At 33.0% G+C, this 23,668-nt stretch overlaps 1 protein-coding gene across 1 annotated transcript; it reads right to left on the reverse strand.

The window, feature by feature from the left end:
* Positions 1-1,626: 1,626 nt before the first annotated feature.
* LOC114336001 (glucose dehydrogenase [FAD, quinone]-like) lies at positions 1,627-14,216 on the reverse strand. Its single transcript, XM_050643155.1, has 4 exons — positions 13,810-14,216; positions 6,436-6,775; positions 4,794-5,670; positions 1,627-2,062 (listed from the first exon to the last, which is right to left on the reverse strand). Exons 1-4 carry the CDS (start codon positions 14,101-14,103, stop codon positions 1,714-1,716), a joined length of 1,860 nt encoding a protein of 619 aa, XP_050499112.1. The 5' UTR covers positions 14,104-14,216; the 3' UTR covers positions 1,627-1,713.
* Positions 14,217-23,668: the final 9,452 nt, after the last annotated feature.

Genomic DNA, 23,668 nt, shown 5'->3' on the forward strand with positions numbered 1-23,668 from the left:
TATTGTTGAAGGTTACCATACAGAATTATACTTGTTCATCGTAGCAAAACACAAAAACCACTATGGAAGGAAGAATACTAAATATAGGATCTAAAACACTACCAAGAATTACTAACGAGAAAGTTATAAATGCCTTGAGACAGATGAAAAATAAAAAGGCTCCTGGAGATGAGGGAATAAAAAAAGATGATTACAGCTTGAGTTCAAACTCATTTGGAGGTATGTAGTTAAAATCTTAATAAATCTCTTTTGGGGGTGCTATTCCAACCTCTGAGCAAAATGCCTAGCTACTTTTACTACAAAAGGAAAAAGACAAACTCCTACCTGTTACCACATACGTACAAACTACTTACCAAAATAATTACCAACAGACTATCAAATAAATTCGACCATTACGAGCCAGTTGAACAAGCGATATTTCGCAAAGTTTATACATAGTACCACAGAACACCTACGGACAATACGGGCACTTATCGAAAAGTGTAACCAATACAATGAACTTCTTCATTTGGCATTTGTTTTGGTAAAGTGTCAAAGAGTTTAAATAGGTAGGTCACACGATCAAACTAGGCAACCAGAATCCAGCGGCAGAGATAACTAGAAGAATCCGAATTACTTGTGGACAGTAGTAGGAAGATTCAGTGTTGTGTTGAAAACAAAAAGATACAAATACTTTCAGAGAAAAGTGTACATATTCAAGAGTTGTATTCTATCAGTTATGACCTATGGAATGGACACCATGATGTAAAGTTATCTGCCAATAGATTCAGATTTGAAATTTGAAATGTGGACCTATAGAAAAATTATGAGGGTTTGCTGGGTAGATAGAGTTACGAACAATGAAGTACTGAGAAAAATGGGTAAAGAGAAGGAAGTTGAACTTACAATTATAGAAAGAAAGCTACAGTATCTCGGACATGTGATGCGAGGCGAGAAGTGTGGCATCCTACGACTCCTAATTCAAGAAAAGATAGATGGCAGAAGAAGCATCGGAAGAAGAGGAAATTTCATGGCTGAAGAACCTGAGAGAATGGTTTGTATGCAGCTCAAACAACTATTTACAGCTACTGCCTCAAAAATTAAAATAGCTAGGATGATTGTCAACCTCTGTAGCGGAGATGGCACCTGAAGAAGAAGATTGAGAACAACACAAAGGGCCATCGAACTAGCTATGTTAGAAGTTTCTCTAAGATAACATATACGAAATGAGTATGTGCGAAGTAGGACGAAAGTGGAAGATGTAATTAGAAGAATTGCGTAAATAAAATGGAACAGGGTAGGACACATAGTACAACAGAACAACGAAAGGTGGACGAGAATAATGTATATTAGAGACCACTAGTAGAGACCATAGGTCGTGACGTAGTAGAGGAGAACCTCAAAAATGATGGCTAGACGACATTGAAGCAAAAGGGGAAAGAACCAAATAGCACAAAACAAAGAAGAGTGGAGAAGAAGAAAAAGTTACATATTTCACAATCTGCTTGTTAGGTGGAAGAATAAATTAGATGATAGAATGATGATAGATAGACTTTGGACTTTGGTGAACTAGAAAGTATAAAGAAGAATCAAGTGTGACTTCGACCATAAATATCTTTTATTAGAATCGCTGTTAAATCGATGAAGTAAAACGATAATTGTTGTTTATTAGAAAACTATTATTAATAATAATTAACAGTTTATCCTAAATTACACAGGAATATAAAAGTTCTATTACGCCCAGTCTTCTTTAATCATAATAGCAGCTTTGAACCCAATCATCATAGTTGGCGCATGCGTATTGCCACTAACCACGCGTGGCATAATACTCGCATCTACCACTCTCAAGTTTTTAATACCATGAACTCGCAATCTCGGGTCTACTACAGCAGTTTTCTCATCAGGCCCCATCGCACACGTACTGGTAGGATGGTAAATGGTGATGCTAAAGTGCCTTAAAACGCATTTCCAGTAATCATCTGATCTGTACTCGAATACGTCGCAAGCTGGAGCTATTGGTCGCACCAGCTCCGGATTGTGCACCTTTAGAGCTTCGGTCTCGAAGAATAACTTGTCTGAAAATCTGTAAGAAAAAAATTATCATTTGAATCAACTTTTGACAATTTAATAGAGGCTAAGAACACTCAACGAAAAAGGTACGTAATATTAATAAAATGTTAATTTAGACAACAAAAGCAATACTTAAAATTTGTCCAATTCTTGGTTTTATTGGAACAACAAAGCGATGTTCATCAACTCATTACGTTCCGTAGTTGATCCAATGTATTACGTTGATTGAATGGATGTACATCAATTTATTAATATTACGAACACTGTTCACTGAGCCAACGAACACTATTCATTGAAACAACAACGTCGTTAATTGACCGACGAAGACTATTCGTTGTGTCAATTATTATATTGTGTCAACTTATTTTGTTTATTTCTACAATTATTTCCGTTTATTCTTACAATTAATTTCGTTCATTACCACAATAAATACGGTTGTTCTTACAAGCAATTCTATTCATCCCTACAATCAGTTTCGTTCATTCCTACTGTGAACGTATTTTATATTGATAATTACTGAATACATTAGCTCAATGTATGATAATATTAATTGATTAATAATAATTTTGCAAATCCCCCTTTTTTGTCCTAAACCTAATGGACTTTACACTGTGTGATTTCTCATATGATTTCACTTATACAGTGCGCTGGAAAAATTGTTGCCCCCTTATTAACTTATTTATTTTTAGCACATAAGCAAAACGCTCGGACAGGTCGATTTTTAAAATAATCAAAGTATATTATAACATAAATGTTTCGAATTTTACACGATTCGTCTTCAGGTGACAGCCACAACTTTGATTTTTTTTAAGTGGGAACATTTAAAAGCGTTTAAAATAGTGATTCCATAAATGTATAACACTTTAATCCTTTTGGAGAGCTCGGGTGCTAAATTTCGATCGAATTCTTTTTAAACGCATTCATTTTTTTTTTAATCTTGAGAAAACTGATAAGTATTTTTGAAAAATTTAAACGCAAAATAAAATATTACATTATTACCGAGGGCTGAAAGTCCCTTAGAATAAATAAAAAGTTTCTTTTATATATTTGAAATTAAAAATCATACTAAATTTTCTCTTTTTCACCTCTGTGACTTATTAAAATAATCATTATAGAAATTCTCAGGGACTTCAGACTCTCGATAATATTGTAATATTTTATTCTGCGTTTAAATTTTTCAAAAATATTAATTAGTTTCCTCAGGATTCGAAAAAAATTAATACAATAATAGACACACGAAAACTTCCTTCCAGTACGGACTACACTTGGAAACGAAATTAAATTATTCGGCACTTCGGCAGAGGTAACAACATTGTTTAACAAAGAACGTTAGGAAAAGCCGTTACATTTCAAATGGTCAAGCAAAACATTTATTGTTTCAACAACTTCGTTTATTGTTACCATGAACGAATTGATTGTGGTTATTGATTAATGCATTCGTTGTCACAACAATCAGTTTACATCTATGGAATAATCAAATATTACTCTGTATGAACAACATTTCTACATTGTTTTAATGAAATCGGTACGTTGTCACGATAAACCAAGGTAATTTCTTATCATCTACGAAATCAAGAAAGTGCTTTGCTGCTAGAATTACCATTATTTATTAAATATACGAACTTATTGTCTGAATAAATTGAGTGTTATTGATTAATGTACTCCAGGTATTTTCACAGTGATTATTCAATCATTGTGACAATAACCAAATACATTGATCAATGTCTAAAAGTTCGTTGAAACAAAAAATTAAATTGTTGTTACAACGAAATAGTATTCAATAATCACTGTTAATCAATATTACGAACTAAATTTTTTTGAGAGAAGAAGAAGAAGAAGAAGAAGAAGAAGAAAGGGGGTTGCTAGTCCCCTACCAGGCGCATCCCCAGCTGGCAGATAGGGGAATGCCTCCCAGATATGGGTGGTACAGAGGAAATGACATACTCGGCGCGGGCCAAAACGAGCAATAGTAACGTTGGATCCAGAGTGGACGGCTATGAACAGCGTCTTATCCAGAGTGGACGGCTGAATATTAGGTCCTCCAAAAGGGGGTTGTGGGGTCAGGCGTTAGCAACCGGATGCACAAAAAACATCAAGGGTTGAAAAAGCAAAATGAAATAACAACCTCTAAAAGAGGAAGTCCCATCGGATACGGGAGGGGGCAGTTTTGCTTTATGTGAAAGAAACCCAGCTTCATAACTGTGGGAGAATTTATTCACTGTGGGAGCGCAATAGGTAAGAAAGAAAGGGCCAAAGCCGGAATTTCAATTACACTGAAAAAGGAATGAGAACAGGCCATCGAAAATCAAACCATGAAAACCATGGGAACCACTACATTAAAGAATAACCAAACTTTACCTAAAAATATACGGAAGACAAATTATCTTACTAGCAGTATATGGTCCAACAAAAGGCAGCTAAATTAAACAAAAAAACAATTCATAGAACAACTGCAAGAAGAAATCTTAAAGAGAAAGAAGAATCAAGAAGTAGTTATTGCCGGTGACCTGAATGGAAGAACAGGAAGAAAAGAAAATAACAGAACAGGTTCTTCTCTTTCCCATGTTCAATGAACAGGCCAATTTATAGATTTTAAAATGTGAAAAACTATGAATTGGATAAGAACGGGGATCGCTCCGGTAAAATCAAACATGGCAAAATGGGGATAAATCCTTCGAAGATTTGTGGACGACCACTCGTACTAATGTGGCTTAAATAATAAAATTACAGTCTTTCACACTCACCTGATAGAATCTACCATAACTTGCATATCTTCATCGGCTTCATCAGTGAAATATCCACTGTAAAGAAGAGGATGGTCGTACACATTTGTAGTGTTTAAAAGAAGCTCACCCCTCGACACTGGATTTAGTAACACAGCCATATGCGATAAGCAAGGTTTATCCCGACATGCCTTAATTTTTTCCTTGATCAACTCATCTGGAACATTATGCGTTCTGTATGCCATAAAAAAAGTCATTTCATCGTTGGGATAGAGGAGAAGATTGTGGTAAGAGATACTCGGCCAAATTGAGTCGTTTCGTGGATTGACAAAATTCAAGTAGTTCGTGAGGCCAGTGTTGCTCAAGGGTCCCGTTTTGTGTCTGAAATATTCGTAGATTGCATCGATTAAATCTATGGGTACAATGGCATTAACGTCAAATTTGACGTCATACGAGATGAACATCAAGTGATCCTGGAGGTTTTTTCCTACAGGTAAATCTTTTATGGTTTCGATTCCTAGATCGGTCAAATGTTGTTTCGGACCAATACCAGACAGCATTAATAATTGGGGTGAGTTGATTCCTCCTGCTGAGACTATAACTTCTTTCGTGGCTCGTAGGCGTATAAGTCTATCACCGATTTTAACTTCTACTCCAGTTGCTGCTTTGGTTTCCTTATTAATTATCACTTTGTGTACCATAGAATGTATACTAACAAATAGATTCTTTCTGGTTTTGACTGCACCTAGGATTTTCCTGCCGGTGTTTGCTCGAATGCCATTGTGAACGCAGATTGGAGTATCAACTGCACCTATTGGGTTTTCGGGATTTTGCTCATCAAGAAACGGAACTCCTAGTTCGTTGAAGCCTTGATTCATTGATTTTCTAAGTGGACTATCTAAAAGAATATGAAAGTGTGTTACGATTGCGGGACTAACCAAACATATTTCTTTTATGAATTGCTCATTTATTTGTAATTTTATCAATTTGGCAAGTCCATATTTTAGGGATATTTAATATTGATTAAGGGCTATTGATCAGCTGTCAGAGGAAATTGAAATCAGACGTGGAGTGAGACATGGATGCGTACTGTAGCCAATTCTTTTTAATGCATTATCAGAAGAGTTCTTGAAAAAAGCTCTTGAGGGTCAAGCAACTGGAATAAAGGTAAATGGAGTTCCCATTAATAACATTAGATATGCGGATGAAACTGTTGTCTTAGCTGTAAGGGGATCTTCAGAGGCTGGTGACCAAAATAGTGGAGTTTGGACAAGAATGCGGTCTAACAATGAAAGTCAAGAAGACAAAGTTTATGAGAATATCGAAAACTCAAAGAAATAACGAGAATATCTTCATAAACAATGATCTTACCACAGTAGATTACTTACAGGAAATCAAAATCAGAATATAAAAGGCTAGAGCAAATTTTAACAAAATGAAAAAATTGATCTGTTGATCAGTTGGTATCCCCTTTGTCTGTACAAATTCAGTTACTGGCCGACGATTTAAGAAGGATAACTATAAACTGGATGAGACCAGCGCAGGATAGACAGGGTTGGAAACAAGGGGAGGAGGCTTATGTTCAGCAGTGGACATTTCAGGCTGGATGATGAAAATTAATAAAATTAATTAATTAATAACATACAAATATAAATCTACCTACTGTGCCGTACTTTCGTAATTGGCAGCAATCCCTTCGTACCCAATGGAGTAACCTTATCTTCAGGCGGCTGGACATTTTCCAATTCCGTGAAATAGTCCTTGACGCTTTCCCAGTCCCAACCGGGGTTTCCCAGCTGGGCCCATTGGTCGTAATCATTCTTGTTTCCCTTGATGTAAACCATGGCGTTCATGGCGCTGCTTCCGCCCAACATTTTCCCTCTGGGCCAATTGCATTGTTTGTTAATAAGGCCCAAACAAGATCCTTTGGGGCCTTCAGTTGGTTGTGTTTTGTACTGCCAGTCCTCTTCTGATAGTTGTACAGTGAACAGGAGAGCTGGAATCTAGAAAAAATAAAACGGTTGTGTAATGTGCTTCGGAGCTCTATGGAGCGAAATGTCATTTTCATATTTTGTATGGTTTAACAAGGTTCTGAAACTGATTTCTTGTGGCTTGCCTAGAATAGAATAGAATAGAATAGAATAGAATAGAATAGAATAGAATAGAATAGAATAGAATAGAATAGAATAGAATAGAATAGAATAGAATAGAATAGAATAGAATAGAATAGAATAGAATAGAATAGAATAGAATAGAATAGAATAGAATAGAATAGAATAGAATAGAATAGAATAGAATAGAATAGAATAGAATAGAATAGAATAGAATAGAATAGAATAGAATAGAATAGAATAGAATAGAATAGAATAGAATAGAAATATACTTTATTGCCATGAAAAATTTTACAATTTTATCGACAAAGCTTATAAATAGTCAAAAAACAAAACAGTAACAATCCAATTTACTAAAATTACATAAATCGTCAATATATTTAAATAATAATAATAATAATGAAGTTAAAACAGAAATAATCAATTGCAAAAATGTAAATAAATTGCAAATGCATAGTCTACCTAATAATTAATAAAAAAGGTTTAAAAGTTAAAAAGTTAAGCTGCTGCATATGACACCCAAATATAGATAAAAAAAAAATAATAAAAATACTACTTGTGCAAAGGGTACATTAATTTCTTAGTTATTGACTAAAAAAATCTTCTACTGAATAATATGGTCTTTCAGACAGGTAGGCTTTTGTCAGTTTACGGAATTTGGGGAAAGATGCTACAGATTTAAGTTGTAGAGGGAGATGGTTGTACATTTTTTTTGCGGAAAATATTATCGATTTCTTTGCTAACTCAGAGGACGGGGTCGGAAAATAGACGTCAAACGTAGAATTTCTCGTGAAGTAGTCATGATTAGGTTTTGGTGGAAAGACATGTAGATGTTTACGAATTAAGCAAACAGTTTCTAAAATATACAAAGATGGAAGGGTTAAAATTCCGTGATCTTTGAAGTAACTTGGACAGCTGTACCAGAACCCCAAAAAGGAAGACCATAACGAAGATGTGACTCGAACAAAGAAAAATATGTTATTTTGGAAGATGCTAAATTGTGTTCATTCGAAACAGATCTTATAGCATAGCAAGCTGAAGAGAGTTTCTTCCGTAACAAATCGATATGGAGGGACCATTTAAGGTTGCTGTCTAAAAAAATACCAAGAAATTTTACAGAATCAACGGTACTGATCTGGCTGTTATTAAGAGGTAAGGGTTGAAGAGCTCCTTTATAAGACAATGCTACTGTTTTATCTACGTTAAACGAGAGTAAATTTGAGTCAGACCAGGTTTTTATTGTAAGTAGATCAGAAGTTATAGTAGCATGAAGAGTTGCAATATTTAAGTTGCTCCAAGTGATACTGGTATCATCAGCAAAAAGAAAGATTTTTCCATCGATTTTTAATTTAGTGATGTCATTAATAAAGATAAGGAAAAGTAGAGGACCCAATACTGAACCTTGAGGTACCCCACATACAATGTTTTTGAGACTAGAGTCTGTATCATTTGCTCTAACCAGTTGTTTCCTATCATCCAAGTAAGATTGGAACCAATCTAAAGAAATGCCTCGAATTCCGTAGAAATTTAGTTTTTTATGAAAATGTTGTGATTTACACAATCAAAAGCTTTGGCGTAGTCACAAAAACGGTGGCAGAGTAAAGATTATTGTTCAGTGCTTGATAAACCTCATGTAGTACAGAAAACATGGCATCAGTGGTGCATTTATTATTTAAAAAGCCGAACTGATTTTGTGATAAAATGTTGTTTTCAACTAGAAAGGGCATAAGTCGGGCTTTTATGAGTCTCTCAATAATTTTGGAGAGTACCGGTAGTAGTGCAATAGGTCTATAATTGCAGGTATTAGATATTTCACCACCCTTATGAAGAGAAATAATGATGGCTGTCTTCAGGCACTCTGGAAATTTACCTTTCTCAAAAGAATCATTAATTAGTGAGATGAGGACTTCTAACACATTTTCTGGAAGATTAGAAAAAAATTTTATCGATAGACCATCAGTACTGCAGGAAGATTTGCTTTTGATACTATTGATTGTTTGGATCAGTTCAGATTTATCGACTGGTTTTATAAAGAATGAATTCGAGACCTTTCCTGAATTAGGGAGATAGGAAATGGGATCTTGTTGTGGCAATATAGTTGATGTAATATTTTTACTCACATTTGCAAAGTATTCATTTAGATTTTATTTTCAGGGTCTGGAAGGGAAAATGTTTGAGCAGTGTGGGTTTTATTTCGAAGATCGTTTATTATGGACCAAGTTTCTTTTGCAACACTTTTGGAGATTCCCAGACGGTTCTGGTAGTAGACTTTTTTAGCTGATTTTATAAGTTTAAGATAGGTTGCCCTGTACTTGGTGATATATTCAGTGATAGAGACGTTGGTAGTAAATTTCTTGATATAGAGAAGAGAACGCATATTCTTGGAAGATATTCGGATACCTTTAGTAGTCCAGGGTTTGTGATGTTTTGGAAAACATCAAAAGGAAATGCTTTATTGAAGATACAGATAAGCTTATCTAAGAATTCACTGAAATTAGTATCCACGTCCATGGCAGGAAAGCGCCACTCAGAGGTTAAGCATAAATTTTGGAATTTAGAAAAGTTCCGGGTGGAAAAAATCCTGCCTAAACGTCGGGTTTTCGAGGAGGGTTTGCTGGAGATATTAAACTTCGTATAAACTGCTTCATGATCAGATAGTCCAGCATTAATAATTGTAGAGTGGACATCAAGGGGTGAGAAATCTGAGACTGTATAATCAATTATGGTAGATGAAGTTTTTGTAATCCTTGTAGGAGAATCAACGTGCATTGTTAGACCATACGATTCAAATATGTTGACCAAGGATATTTGTGTAGCACAAGCAGCAGCATAATCAATGTTAAAGTCCCCGCATAAAATTTTTCTACTTTTATCGGGCAGGTCATCTAACAAATTTAGCAGGTTCTGAAAAAATAGTTCCACGGAAGAGGCAGGTGATCTATAAATGCAAATAATATAAAGATTAAGATTCTTATTGTAAACTAAGGAAAACTCAAAGAAGGCTTCACTTAACAGAAAGTCATATTTTGTTACCAAAGAAAAATCGTTACTCGTAGACAGAATTAGTCTCCCCCCATAAGCTGAGCTTGGACGATCATACCTAGCAATTGTGGTGTATTTATCTACAAAAAAAAGCTCGTTGACTTCAAGCCAGTGCTCTGTAACCGCAACTACCGGGGGAAATCCTAATTCCTCTAGGAACAAAAACAAATCATCAGTTTTGTATCTTATAGAACGAATATTAATCAGAACCATGCTAAAGTTGTTATCACTAAAACAATTTGAGGATTCTAGTCCCTCAGAACACGTCGTGATGTTTAAAAATTTCGTTTAGGAGAGGCAGCGGAATAGTAATTTCGGTGGCATTCCCTTGATTTTTGCAGGTGTATAATTCTTTCAGAAGTGAGAAAGGACCTATAAGCATTAAGATCAGCTTCCACCTCATCTGGACCAATTCCATAGGCATTGTTGAAGTCTAGCAGAATTTGTCGTAGATCTTCTGTCTTAGTGGGAAGTCACTCAGAAGCCAAAAAGAGTTTAACGCTTGTGTTGGTAAATCCATCGTAAAACACTGAAGCTGGTTGGTCATGTAGATAAGAAAGATGAAGTTTAATGGCTTTTAAGATATCCGGTTCCCTTAATCTGGCTAGAAGATATCGACTATTACTATTGGTTAATCGAACTCTTGGTGGGGTCAAAGGATCCAGATTTATCGATGGTTCTTAAAGTATCCTTCTTAACGAAATTTATTGGCGAATGGAACGGATTCTTAGATTTACAAACTTCGATGGCTTGCTTGTCTGTACGTATTTTTGTGTTTTCTACTTCATCTTTGTTCTAGCGAAAATTGGTAATTGGATTTTCCAAGGTGACAGGGCTTCTGAGATTGTTCGGATTCTTATGTGACTGAGATGAAAGCGTTGGTTCAGAATAGGAAGATAACATAGACCATTTAATGTAATAAGCAAAAGAAGACCCTGTTCCGGACTTTGGATAATCCAGATATCTGACAATTTTTTTAGTTATTTTTTGGCATAGACGCTATAATTTTGAGGTTTACCGCCTTTATAGTGAACCTAGTATTGAAAGATCCATTAAAATAAACAGATTACGGTGGCTAGGCCACTTAGAGAGAATGAACGAGTCGGAGCCCTCGAAACACATTTATAACCAAATACCGGATGTAGTGAGGAGAAGAGGCAGGCCCAGAGCACAATTTAAGGACCAGGTGGAAGAAGACTTACGTGTGTTAAGACTATGAAATTGAAAATCCAAGACGAAGGATAGGAAGGAATGGAAGCTTATTCTAAAAGAGACCAAGACCCATCATGTGTTGTAGAGCCAATGATGATGATGGCATGCGCTTAAAAAAATGTATTCAAAGCAACTCAGAAATTTTTTTCGAGGATTCGAAGTTATTTGTTAATATCAATTTCCGACACACTTGGAAAAATTCAAAAAAAAGGTACATTTGAACTTTGAAAAATATATAGAGCCGAATAAAAAAGGTTTGGTGCGGGAAACATATAAAATAAAATAGTCGGTTTATACTTTGCTTATGGGGTAAACTTAATTAAAATTTTATGCTAGAAGCAAATTTTAAAATAAAAAAAAATCACAACTATAAACAAATAAGAATAAAAAATCTGCCTAACACTATTTTCGACATGCTCTCATCTATTAATAAATAAGTACTAATAATCTACACGTAATTCTGGCACTGTGTTTATACACATAACGTTGTATCAAAGCAACAGTAGGATATGTAAAATAATGTAGTTTCTAGAAAATCGCAATTGAAAACTTTACGAAACTTCAATATTTAAAAACTAAAAATTTAAAAACGTAATTTACGTTTCATGGAAATAAAACACTGCTAAACAAATAGACGTCCGGCCATTTATGAAACTTTCCGAAAATAAAAATGTGTTATGAGCATGAATCCCACTCGTTTCATTGGTAGGTCGACTTCAAGATTTGTTTAGCCGTGTTTAATTTTCATGAAACGTGTTTTACGTTTCATGTTTCATGTTTTTCGTTTCTTGTTTCGTTGGTGTGAGGCTTGCCTTATAGTACATTATTTCACGGTTTTTGCTGTAAATTTTAAAGAACCGCTTGGATTAACATCTCCAAAAAAAAGTGATATGGTGCCGATGTGTGCTTTTGTCCTAGGGGTGAGTTTCACCCCATCTCGGGAGTTAAAAAATATATGTCCAAGATAAGTCCCGAAATGGATAAACTGACTAATTTTAAGCAACTTTTGTTCTATGGAGATTTTTCACCAAATCAATACTTTTCGAGTTATTTGCAAGTGAATAAGCACTTTTTAGACGGTTTTTCGCAAATAACTCAATACGTAGGCATTTTGTCGAAAAAAATATTCTTACCAAAACTATAGCCTATATAAAAGTGAAAAAAATGGTGTATATATTAGGTCTCTATACCTAGCAAAAGCAGAGTTATAGCTAATGAAAAATAGAATAATTCAATGTGAAATATCCAAATAATGAAGCATTATTAGGGAAAACACATTACAACTTTTTTAAAGTGTTTAAAAAAAGCTTCATTTCTGTTTTTATAAAAAAAATTTCTAGCATTAAATGTAACCAAGTTACGCTCAAAATAAAGTTGGTTCCTTTTGTTTTGGCAAAAAAAAATCAGGAAGATCCCCCCAATTAGCAACTTAAATGAAATTAATCGTTACCGTTTCACAGGTTACTTTACTTATGTTGTGTTTATATGATCTGTAAGTTTCATTGATTCAAAGTGCTTATTTTTGAAAAAATTTAGTTTTAAAGTAAAATTTTTAAAAATTTAAATTTGAAAAAAATGCTTTTTTTCAAAATAACTTACAAATTGTTAGAGATACCAAAACCTTAAACAATAAAAAAGTCGGCTTTACTTTCTTGATTATATTGTATTTTTTCGTTTTTCTGTAAGACAAAAATTGGTTAAGATTCGGTGTTTCTAAATTTGCATACACTCGTGATAAGTGACTCGTTCAAGCCATTTTAACTACAGCTCTTTCAAAAATAAGGACTTTGAACCGATGAAACTTACGGATCAGATGATCATTACATACATGAGTAAAAAATTGTGAAGTGGTAACAATTAATTTCATTTGAAATGCTAATTAGGGGGTGATTTTCCCGATTTCTTACCAAAAAAAAAAAGGGACCAACTTTATTTTGAGCATAACTTGTTTACTTTTAAAGCTAAAAATTTTTTTAAAAACAAAAATGAGCATTTTTGAAACACTTTAAATAAGTTAAAATGAGCTTTGCCCAAAAAAGTGCTTCGTTTTTTGGTTATGGCACGTTAAAATAATTTGCTTTGGAATTTGACGAATATGAACCTATTTTTCATTAGCTATAACTCATAGCCTCTACTATGTAGGTATAGTGACCTAATATATACACCATGTTTTTCACTTTTTTACGTGCTATATTTTTGATAAGAACTTTTTTCGACCGAATACTTACTTTTTGAGTTATTTGCGAAAAACCGTCTGAAAACGTGGTTATTTTGTAAAAAAATTAAAATATTCACTCGCAAATAACTCGAATAGTATTAACTTGGTGAAAAAACTTTATAAAACAAAAGTTGCTTAGAATTAGTCATTTTATCCATTTCCAGACTTATTTGGAACATATATTTTTCACCCCCAAAAGGAGGTGAAACTCGCCCCTAGGGCAAAAGCACACATCAGCACAATATCACTTTTTTTCTTTGACTTGTTAGCTATGTGTACGCCAAATTTCATGTCAATCCAAGCGGTTCTTTAAAATTTAGAGATTTTTGGATAGGTAAACAACATTTTTATTCAAAATTAAGAGTAGAATAATATCCTTATATTAGTTGTGTTATGGTTAACAGTTTACCACACCTGGTCTATAAATGCAAGAATGAAAATTTGCTCTACTTACATCACTGTTAGAAGAAGGAATTCCACCAGCTTCCAAGACAAGAATCCTCCAATCCGGATTTTGGCTTAACTGGTTAGCGACTACAGATCCACCGGATCCTGATCCTACCACAATGAAGTCAAACTCATCTCCATCTTTCAACGACGGTCCATAGTCTTGGGGATAATCATCAGGCGACGCCAAAGCACATTTAGCGGCTGTGAGAGTATTGAGCAGAGCAAAAAGTAAAGACGCCGAGGCATTTGCCAAATTACCTGGACAAGTGTCAGCTGCGCAAATGTTATTTGTGTCCATTTGTAGAAGTAACTTAAGATCAATTAGATTAAGTCTTTTAAGACTCGATTACTAGGCGCTGGCGAAAAGTAAGTGTTTCATCTGCCGAAAATGTTACATTATACTACACTCTATATTATTATAGAATAGTGGCGACCATTTATTAGCAGTAACTCTTAATATTCAAATTTCCGGACAACGTTTAGATTGTTTTATAGTACAAGAAAAAATTAGATTTTATAGAATGCCTTCTTCTTCTTCTTCAGCCTGTTTGTATCCACTCCTGGACAAAAGCCTCCCCATGAGTTCTCAATTATTCTCTGTTTTGTGCTATTTGGTACCAGTTTGTCCCCATTTTTGCTTTGATGTCGTCTAGCCATCGTTTTTGTGGTCTTCCTCTACTAAATGTACAATGTTTCTCGAATAATATAGTCCGTTGAAATGTTACATTTAGGATTGCATTTATCAGAGGTATGGTGATAACTGGATATTTGATCTGCTCTGGTGATGGGGTTGATATCAGGAATACACTATACAGTAACAAAAATACAGGTCATAAATTAAATCACATATTCTGGGACCAAAAATAGTTCGAATGAACCTAACTTACCTTAGTACTAATATGAACATAAAAAAAGTTACAGCCCTTTGAAGTTACAAAATAAAAATCGATTTTTTCGAATATATCGAAAACTATTAGAGATTTTTTATTAAAAATGGGCATGGGGCATTCTTATGGCAGGAACATCTTAAAACAAAATTATTGTGAAATTTGTGCACCCCATAAATATTTTATGGAGGTTTTGTTCCCTTAAACCTCCCCAAACTTTTGTGTACGTTCCAATTAAATTATTATTGTGGTACCGTTAGTTAAATTCAATATTTTTAAAACTTTTTTGGCTCTTAATATTTTTTCGATGAGGCAGTTTTTATCGAGTTGCGGCTTCTTTTTTAATATGGTTACGTAAAAATTATATGGGGTTTTGTTCCTTTAAACCCCCCAAATCTTTGTGTACGTTCCAATTAAACTATTAAGTACTGCGATACCATTAGTTAAACACAGTGTTTTTAAAACTTTTTTGCCTCTTTGTATTTTTCTGATAAGGCACCTTTTATCGAGATGTGGCTTCTTTTTTAATATGGTTCAAAATATACCTAAAAATGTAAGTCATAAATAAATTTTCATATTATTACAAAGTCTCCATATAGGCTATTGATTATATTCAAAATACGATAGCTAAAAGGAACTACAACGTTAACGGGGTTTTATTATTTCATATGGTCAGTGGACACCTATATATGAAAAAACCGCGAAGTGCTACCATTTAAAGGGGTGCGTTTTTGAGAAATGGGTGAATTAGTACCTGGGCACAGGTTACATTAGGGCGAGTTCTATGCACTTCTGGTACAAACATATCTACATAAAAATTCTTCCTGGTTAAATTTCCTATCTAAATATCACTTTTTAAAGTCAATGATACTTTTTTTTACAAAAATATATTCAAAAGAATAAGCACAAAGAAACCCAAAAGAAAGAAATTTTGTTTTTTGTCCCATAACTTTTGTCCACGAGGATATAGGTATAGACATTGCTTTACAGGAAAAAAACCTACATATTTCTTCTTTAAAATGTTGTTTAGTAGGGGTAATTAGGATTTATAGTTTTCGAAGTATGATTTTTCAAAATTCGCCACTCACAGCAATTTTGGGCAATTTTCCTTGTTATTTCGCAAATATTGTCCTGTAACTTTTTCCTACGTAACTTTAGGTATATGCAATCGTACACGTAATAGGAATAAAAATCAATTACCTTTAAAATGGTCTACTGTATAACGTTGTACGACTTTTTTTAAAGAGACTATGGTTTTTCAAGTTTTTAAGGTTTTATACTTTTAACGATTTTTTATAGTATAATATAAAAATAAAATATTATTATTATATAATATATTATATATTATATATAGTATATATAATATAATATTATATTATATATTATATATTATATAATATGTACCTAATATAAAAAAATATTATTTTTTACATTTTTTACGATTATTTTTGAAATTTCTTATTATAACTTTTTCTTTCTTTTACATGAATATACTATATATTGCTCAATAAAGAGGGCTTACTTTCTGTTCTTTAAAATGGTGTATCATCTATATTTAAATGATCGAAACCGAGTGATCCTTTGATATTTTTTACCTGTATTATTTAAAATTATTTCTTTTACAAAAATTACATAAACATTAGTCTTAGAAAACATCACTTTAGTTAAAATTATTTAAACGTTAACATTTAAAAAATTTTCAAAATCAAAGTCCATCTCTTCGTTAGTATTAGCTTCAATATCATCCTCTGACACCTCAGTTACCTTAGAGTTCCCAAAATTAGTACCCATGCACATGCACCCTTGGCAGAAAATTGAACAACTAATTCCTATCTTCCTACAACCGCAGTTTTTTGTACATCCTTACATTTACATGCTATTTTTTCAAGCAAAGCTTGTGGTGCAGGAGCTTTGACAGTACCTAAATATTGGTATTAATCCATATTTTGAAGTTTGCCCAGCCGAGTCAAGTGGATCCAAATTATTACCTATAAACAATAAGATTCAATCATAACACACAATCACATAAAAAAGTTATAATGAGTAATTTAAAAAATAATCCTAAAATCAAAAATCGTTGCAAGTACTTATTACATTTTGAAAAAGCATATCTTATTCAAAAATAATCCTAGAATTTTTTATAGTACACCATTTTAAAGTAAACAGAATAAGCTTTCTTTTTGATTATTTATAATATATACCTAAATGTAGAAAAAAAAAGTTATAATGGGAAATTTAAAAAGTAATCGTAAAAAATATAAAAACTCGTTAAAAGTATAAAATTTTGAAAAATATAACCTCTTTAAAAGAAGTCGTACAACATTATACAGTAGAACATTTTAAAGGTAATTGATTTCTATTCCTCTTACATGTACCATTGCATATGCCTAAAGTTTCGTAGAAAAAAGTTACAGAACAATATTTGCGAAATAACAAGGAAAATTGCCCAAAATTGCTGTGAGTGGCGAACTTTGAAAAATCATATTTCGAAAACTGTAGATCCTAATGACCTCTACTAAACATCATTTTAAAGAGAAAATATGTAATTTTTTTTTCTGTGAAGCAATGTCTATACCTATATCCCCGTGGACAAAAGTTACGGGAAAAAAAACAAAATTTCTTTCTTTTGGGTTTCTTTGTGCTTTTTCTTTTGAATATATTTTTGTAAAAAAAAAGTATCTTTGACTTTAAAAAGTTATATTTAGATAGAAAATTTAACCAGGAACAATTTTTGTGTAGACGTGTTTGTACCAAAAGTGCATAGAACTCACCCTAATGTAACCTGTGCCCAGGGACTAATTCACCAATTTCTCAAAAACGCACCCCTTTAAATGGTAGCACTCCGCGGTTTTTTCATATATAGAGATTCATTGACCATATGAAATAATAAAACCCCGTTAACGTTGTAGTTCCTTTCTATAGTACATAATCAATAGCCTAATAATCGTACTTAACCATATACAAATATGTGGTGGATTTGACAAATATTCAAAATATCTCGATAAAAACTCGACTTTTCGAAAAAGTACTAAGAGGCAAAAAAGTTTTTAAAACATTGTGTTTAACCAATGTTATTACAATAATAATTAAATTGGAACGTACACAAAAGTTTGGGGGGTTTAAAGGAACAAAACCCCCATAAAATCTTTATGGGATGTCTAAATTTCACTATAATCTTTTCTTAAGATACTACTGCCATAAGAATGCCACATGTCCATTTTCAATAAAATATCTCAAATAGTTTTCGATATATTGGAAAAAATCGATTTTAATTTTGTAACTTCAAAGGGCTGTAACTTTTTTATGCGCACATTTGTACTAAGGTAAGTTAGGTTCAATCGAACTATTTTTGGTCCCGGAATATGTGATTAAATTTATGACCTGTATTTTTGTTACACCCTGTATACTCATAACTAATTTATTTGGTTGAAATAATACCATATAAATGTATTCAGTTGATAGGTGATTACACTATTCTGCTCTAACGGCAGCAAACCCTTAAACCTAACTAACTAACTCTACTGACCAACTAATGACTCAAATCTGATCCCGAATCTAATCGTGTTCCAATATTTATCAAATACTTCATTATGTAAATATGTTTGTATATATTTTCGTTACTGTGTCAAATGAATAATCAACCTTGTTGAGTAAGCAGAACGTGCATTTTAGCTAAGGTGTTCCACTTATGCAATTACAACAAATATGCGTGATGTTTATTGTTTTATAAATAAATATCTAACGAATACTTTAAGGTAATTTAAGGATTTCTAAAAGATCTTAATAATGAGATAAATCCCATTATAGAGGACGCAAAGTAATTTTTATGTGTGTGGTGGGCTTATATGAGCTTATAGCAATCCAAAAAAACTCTTTTAATTCAACTTTTCTTTTAACTTTTATGCGATCCTATATAACGATTCTGATGTTTGATATGTTTGAATTTTGCGTCTTAAATTTATTCATTCCAACGAAAGTTAAAGCCTCCGAAGTGAAAGACACTTTAAGTATTCGTTTACAATAAGAACCGTCGTGAGAAAAATAGAATAAACATCCGATGTTTATCACAGCCCAAATTGCGTCTGATAAATGTTTTCTTTTGCCCTAATTTAAATGGTTCGATAAATAAAGCTCCTCCAGGCGTGGTATCGCTAAAAAATATTACTTATTACCGCTTGGACTTCTGAACAGGCCGGTGGTAGTCTGGATTTTTTTGTAGGCTTGTTGAAAATTTTAAAAACAATGAAAATACTTAAAAATTTATCTTTCTTTTTTAAATTCTACATTTTTAATTACCCATGTACATTTTGCGCTTTAAGTAACCATTTTAAGAAAAAATCATAAGAATAAGTTTCGTCTTATAATAACCCAAGTTATGAAAAAAAGTAATTTCAAAGCGGAAAAAGGAATTTTTTATAATTTGTTTAAAAATTATTCAGTTTCTTCTGGTTTACTAACATTAACAAATTTTTCACAGTGTTAATTATGCATACTATATTAAACTTAATTTAGTTAATATGGGTGGAATGCATAAAACGTAGTACCTGCTAATGCTTCAAGTATGTACTACATTTTTGAAGATTTCACTGCACTTACAAAGCATTAAATGCTTTGAAAGTGTAGTAAAAACCCTTACAAAGCATTTATAATTGTAGTAATGCTTTATAAGTGTAGTAAAATCTTCAAAAATGAAGCATTAGCAGGTACCTACTACGTTTTATCCATTCCACCCATTGATTGTTACTTAGTTGACAAACTGCCCAAATTTCATCTATTACTGTTTATAAACAATTGCGCTGTGATTTAAAAAAGAGAAAAACATATCTCCGGTTATTAATTAGCATGTGCTTTTTCATAACCTTTCAGATGATTTACCTATTTTGGTTTTTTTTTGTAGGTAAATGTTAAAACGTCGCAGAGCGCACGTGTCGTTTATAAAACGACAAATTATACTTCATTCTATATCAATTATTTTATAAGTAAATACTTAAAAATGAATAGGGGAGAGTTGGACAAAACGGGATACCATTCTTGTTTATTTTTATTACGGAAATAATGTTAAAGAAATTATCATATTATTATTTTTTATATTTATAACATTTATTGAAGCACACAAAAAACATATTTTTAGCTATTTTTAACGGCTGGAAAATAGTAAAAAAAAATATTTATTAAAGTCCTGCACATCCCGTTTTAGCATACCACATTTGGATAAAACGGGATAGGTTCACAATATTTAATTTTTTGCATAGAATTATCTAAAAAGTATATTTAAGTAGATATAAGACTGCAAAGCAAAATTTACCTTTGCAAAAACGATATCTTCAGTAGTCAGAAACTTAAAAATAGGCCTTTTTTATGTTTTATTGCAAAATGGGAAATAATACCGTTTATTTAGGACTAGGTACGTATATCAGAACAAAAGTCACATAAAAATATCTTGTTCATTTTTGCAGTATGAGAACACGCTTTATCACTATTTAAAAAATTAATAGGGCAACAAATAAATAGGTGGATAAAGCGGACATAAAAAACTGTATCTAATTTCATCCAACTTATAAGTGTCCCGTTTTGTCCAAATCAGACATTTTTCAAAAGAAAAATGGCTCCTGCCTAAACGTGAAAGTAAAACTAGATGGACTACACATGAGAATATTCGTTAATGAGTGCTTAATTAAATATAATAGTCACCGGAATTACATGTTTAGATATGTGGGCAATATAATGTAGAAAACAACGCACTTAAAAGTACAAAGTACCAAAAAAATAGAGTGAAACAATTCTAAACACAACAACTTTTCATCAAATAATGGCATCGAGGTAAAACGAACTGAGAATATTGAAATGACGATTGAGAACAAGTTTTTGTCGTTGTCCGATTGATAGCAGCACTAGTTGAGTCTCTAGGCTAGGTATCCCGTTTTATCCGACTATCCCGTTTTATTCAACTCTACCCCTACCCTATACTTTTTTAACAACATGAAAGTTTGAGACATTACAGAGAGAATGCGACCAAAAAAGACCTTGTAAATGTTGAGAACTCACCTGTATAGCCATTTGAAAATGACGTTTTTTTCTCAAATGAGATAAATATATAGAATTGTTTAAAAACTACTCGATCAATCGGGTCCATCTTTTGCACATATAGGTAGTGGTTGTCTTGGTTCTGACTCCATATCACTGGCACAGGGCACAGGTTCTTAAGCCAGGATGTGCTTTGTCATCCAGGAACCCGTTTGTCTTTTATTTTTCCTACTCAAAGAACGACATTGTTGGCAGGAAATTGTTGCATAAAATGTTACTTATTGCTTACTAAAATAATTATAGTACAATTTTACACGTTACTGAAATTACTCTTCTTTCTCCTCAAATTCCGTAACAATACTCGTTCTCTGACTATAGTCCTCCTCCTCTGTCCTTTATCCTTCGTAAGGATGTGGTGACGTTATGGTATTTGACGAATGGTTGCTATCCATTCTTCTCTCTCCTGGGCGCGGTGTGCTGCCTCAGACAGAGAGTAACCGGTGGCGCATTTTATTTGGTCTGACCATCGGAGTGGCGGTCTTCCTCGAGTTCTTTTACCCTCTACCTTGCCTTCAACAACTAACCTCTCCATGCCTTCTCTTCGTCTGGTAATGTGTCCAAAGTACCTCAATATATTTTGGTTGATGATGGTGGTAAGCCTAGTGTTGATGTCGAGTTCTGATAATATATGTGCTGTCCAGGGTATGCGCATCATTCTACGATATACCCACATTTCAAAGGCCATTATACGTCGTGAGTCGGACTTTTTAATGGTCCAAGTTTCTGAAGCATAGGTAGCGATAGGAAAGATAAGCGTCCGTACCAGGCGCAGTTTCGTGTTCCTGGTTATGGCCGTATCTTTCCATATTTTATGACTATAGTACCTAACTCATATTTAGAATTTCCCATTCCGTGGGTAAAGTATTCAAATTGTCTCCTTTTTATGGTATTCACCTCTGTGTCTTTGTTTAGACGCTGTAAAAGTGCTTCATTCGGAACTCTGTCTATCAGTGTAGATTGTACATAGCAAACATATGAAGATTACGAAGTAACTTCAAAAACATGTATCCAACATAAATCCCAGATACTTAACCCCTTCCAAGAATAACAGTGTTCCATTCTTGGTCAAAGGTTGAAGTGTTAATCTTCACCTATTTGTTTTATTATGATTTACTGGAAATTCCTTCGAACACCAGCTAGGTACTAGATTTAACATGATGAAAGCCAACGCTTGAAAACAAGCATATAAAGAAGAAAAAGAAGAGTCATAATCATCATCATAATTGACTCGACAATCCTTTGTGGATCTTGGTGTTGTCGTAGAGAAATCTCGATTTCTCGTCGATTCCTAGCAACTTCCCCCCATCGTCTGACCTTACAATCATAATCCATATCATCAATCAAAGATGAAGATGACCAACTGAAAAAAAATAACAGTTGAAGGAACAGATCAAAATGGCAAAAATTAAACAATAAGCAAAGACCAAAAAATGTTGTCGATCTATTTATGATATTCCACAGCCCAGAGCCTTTTAAAAATCAATCTAATTTTACTGTATCAATTGTGGGAGGTACCACCTTTTACGCAAAATACATACATTTTTTCAATCTATGAATGGAACATTTATAATAGGATGCGTAGATATTATGCAACAATGACAAATTCTTAATAACATTTGGTGTTGTCTTAGAAAATAGTCATTAAATGTATTTATATTACTCAGTTTCCGTATATTTAATGTTGGAAATTATAGTTTATTTTATTGTTTTGATCTTCCTAATTATATATTACTTAAAAATCGTGTAGTACAAAAGTGATTAATAAAGAGACCATATTACATATTGTTATGCTCTACTTTTTCTATTTATTTAGATTAATTAGCAAATTCTTAATGTAATTGATTATTCAATTATTTCATTTCTTGCCTATGTAAAAACACAACTAAATTCCAATTAAATTTTCCAATCAATTTTATTCTCAGGGGTAATCTTGTATTTGATACAATACCTGTGATCTGTGGCTTCTAGTATTTCTGGTTGCTTACTTCTTCCAGGGTAGAAACAGGGAAATTGAAAACACTCAAAATCATATGAATGTAATCTATTGTTTTTATCAAATAAGCCGTATACATAAGATTCAAAAACTACTAAAATTTAACTTTGTTGCAACAATCTCTAACTTAATAAATTAAACTCTAACTCTGATATCTCCTTGTTTTGACAAAATATTTATTTGATTAGTTTCTTATTTACTCATATTAAATTGAATGAATTTTACTTTTCCTCTTTTGAATTGATTTCTCAATTTTGAAATGACTAACTGCGTTAAAAAATTGTTCAATAAACAAATAGACAAATATGGTTTTGATATAAATAAATTTTCTTAATTCCGACAAATGATTTGACTAACCTTTTATTCTTCACTCCCTCGTTTTCTGAATTGCGCCGTCCTTGATTCTCCCAACACGTACTCTCTGGATGTTTCGAAAAAGTCCCTCTCGTTCAAACTGCTTCCAAGAAAAACACACAGGACTTGTTCGAATATCTTGTGCACAAACGGATAATAATCCAGCTACTCGTTCTAGACAAAACAAAGGAATCTCCCTCGGACCAGGAAAATTAACTCTTCAACCGGTCGACGATTTGGTTTCAACTTGATTCTGCTCGCAAAGGCCGATCACACCACTCTACACTGATTCTACACTTTATAAAAAATTGGACTGCATTCTTACGATGTCAATTAAACAGTGTCTTTATTTTTCTCTCGAATCCATACTCTCACATTCATTATCCCTTCTCCTGATATTTTCCATCCAATAAACAACAACCTCTCTTAAACCATTTTTTTCTTAAGAAACCAAATATTCTTCCAACAACTTTTACAATTTGTCAAATTTCAAAGAATATCATAATTAGTTCTTTACTACTTTCTACTTTTACAACTAAAAACTA

The sequence above is a fragment of the Diabrotica virgifera genome, chromosome 2, assembly GCF_917563875.1.
Source record: "Diabrotica virgifera virgifera chromosome 2, PGI_DIABVI_V3a".
Lineage (NCBI taxonomy): Eukaryota > Metazoa > Arthropoda > Insecta > Coleoptera > Chrysomelidae > Diabrotica > Diabrotica virgifera.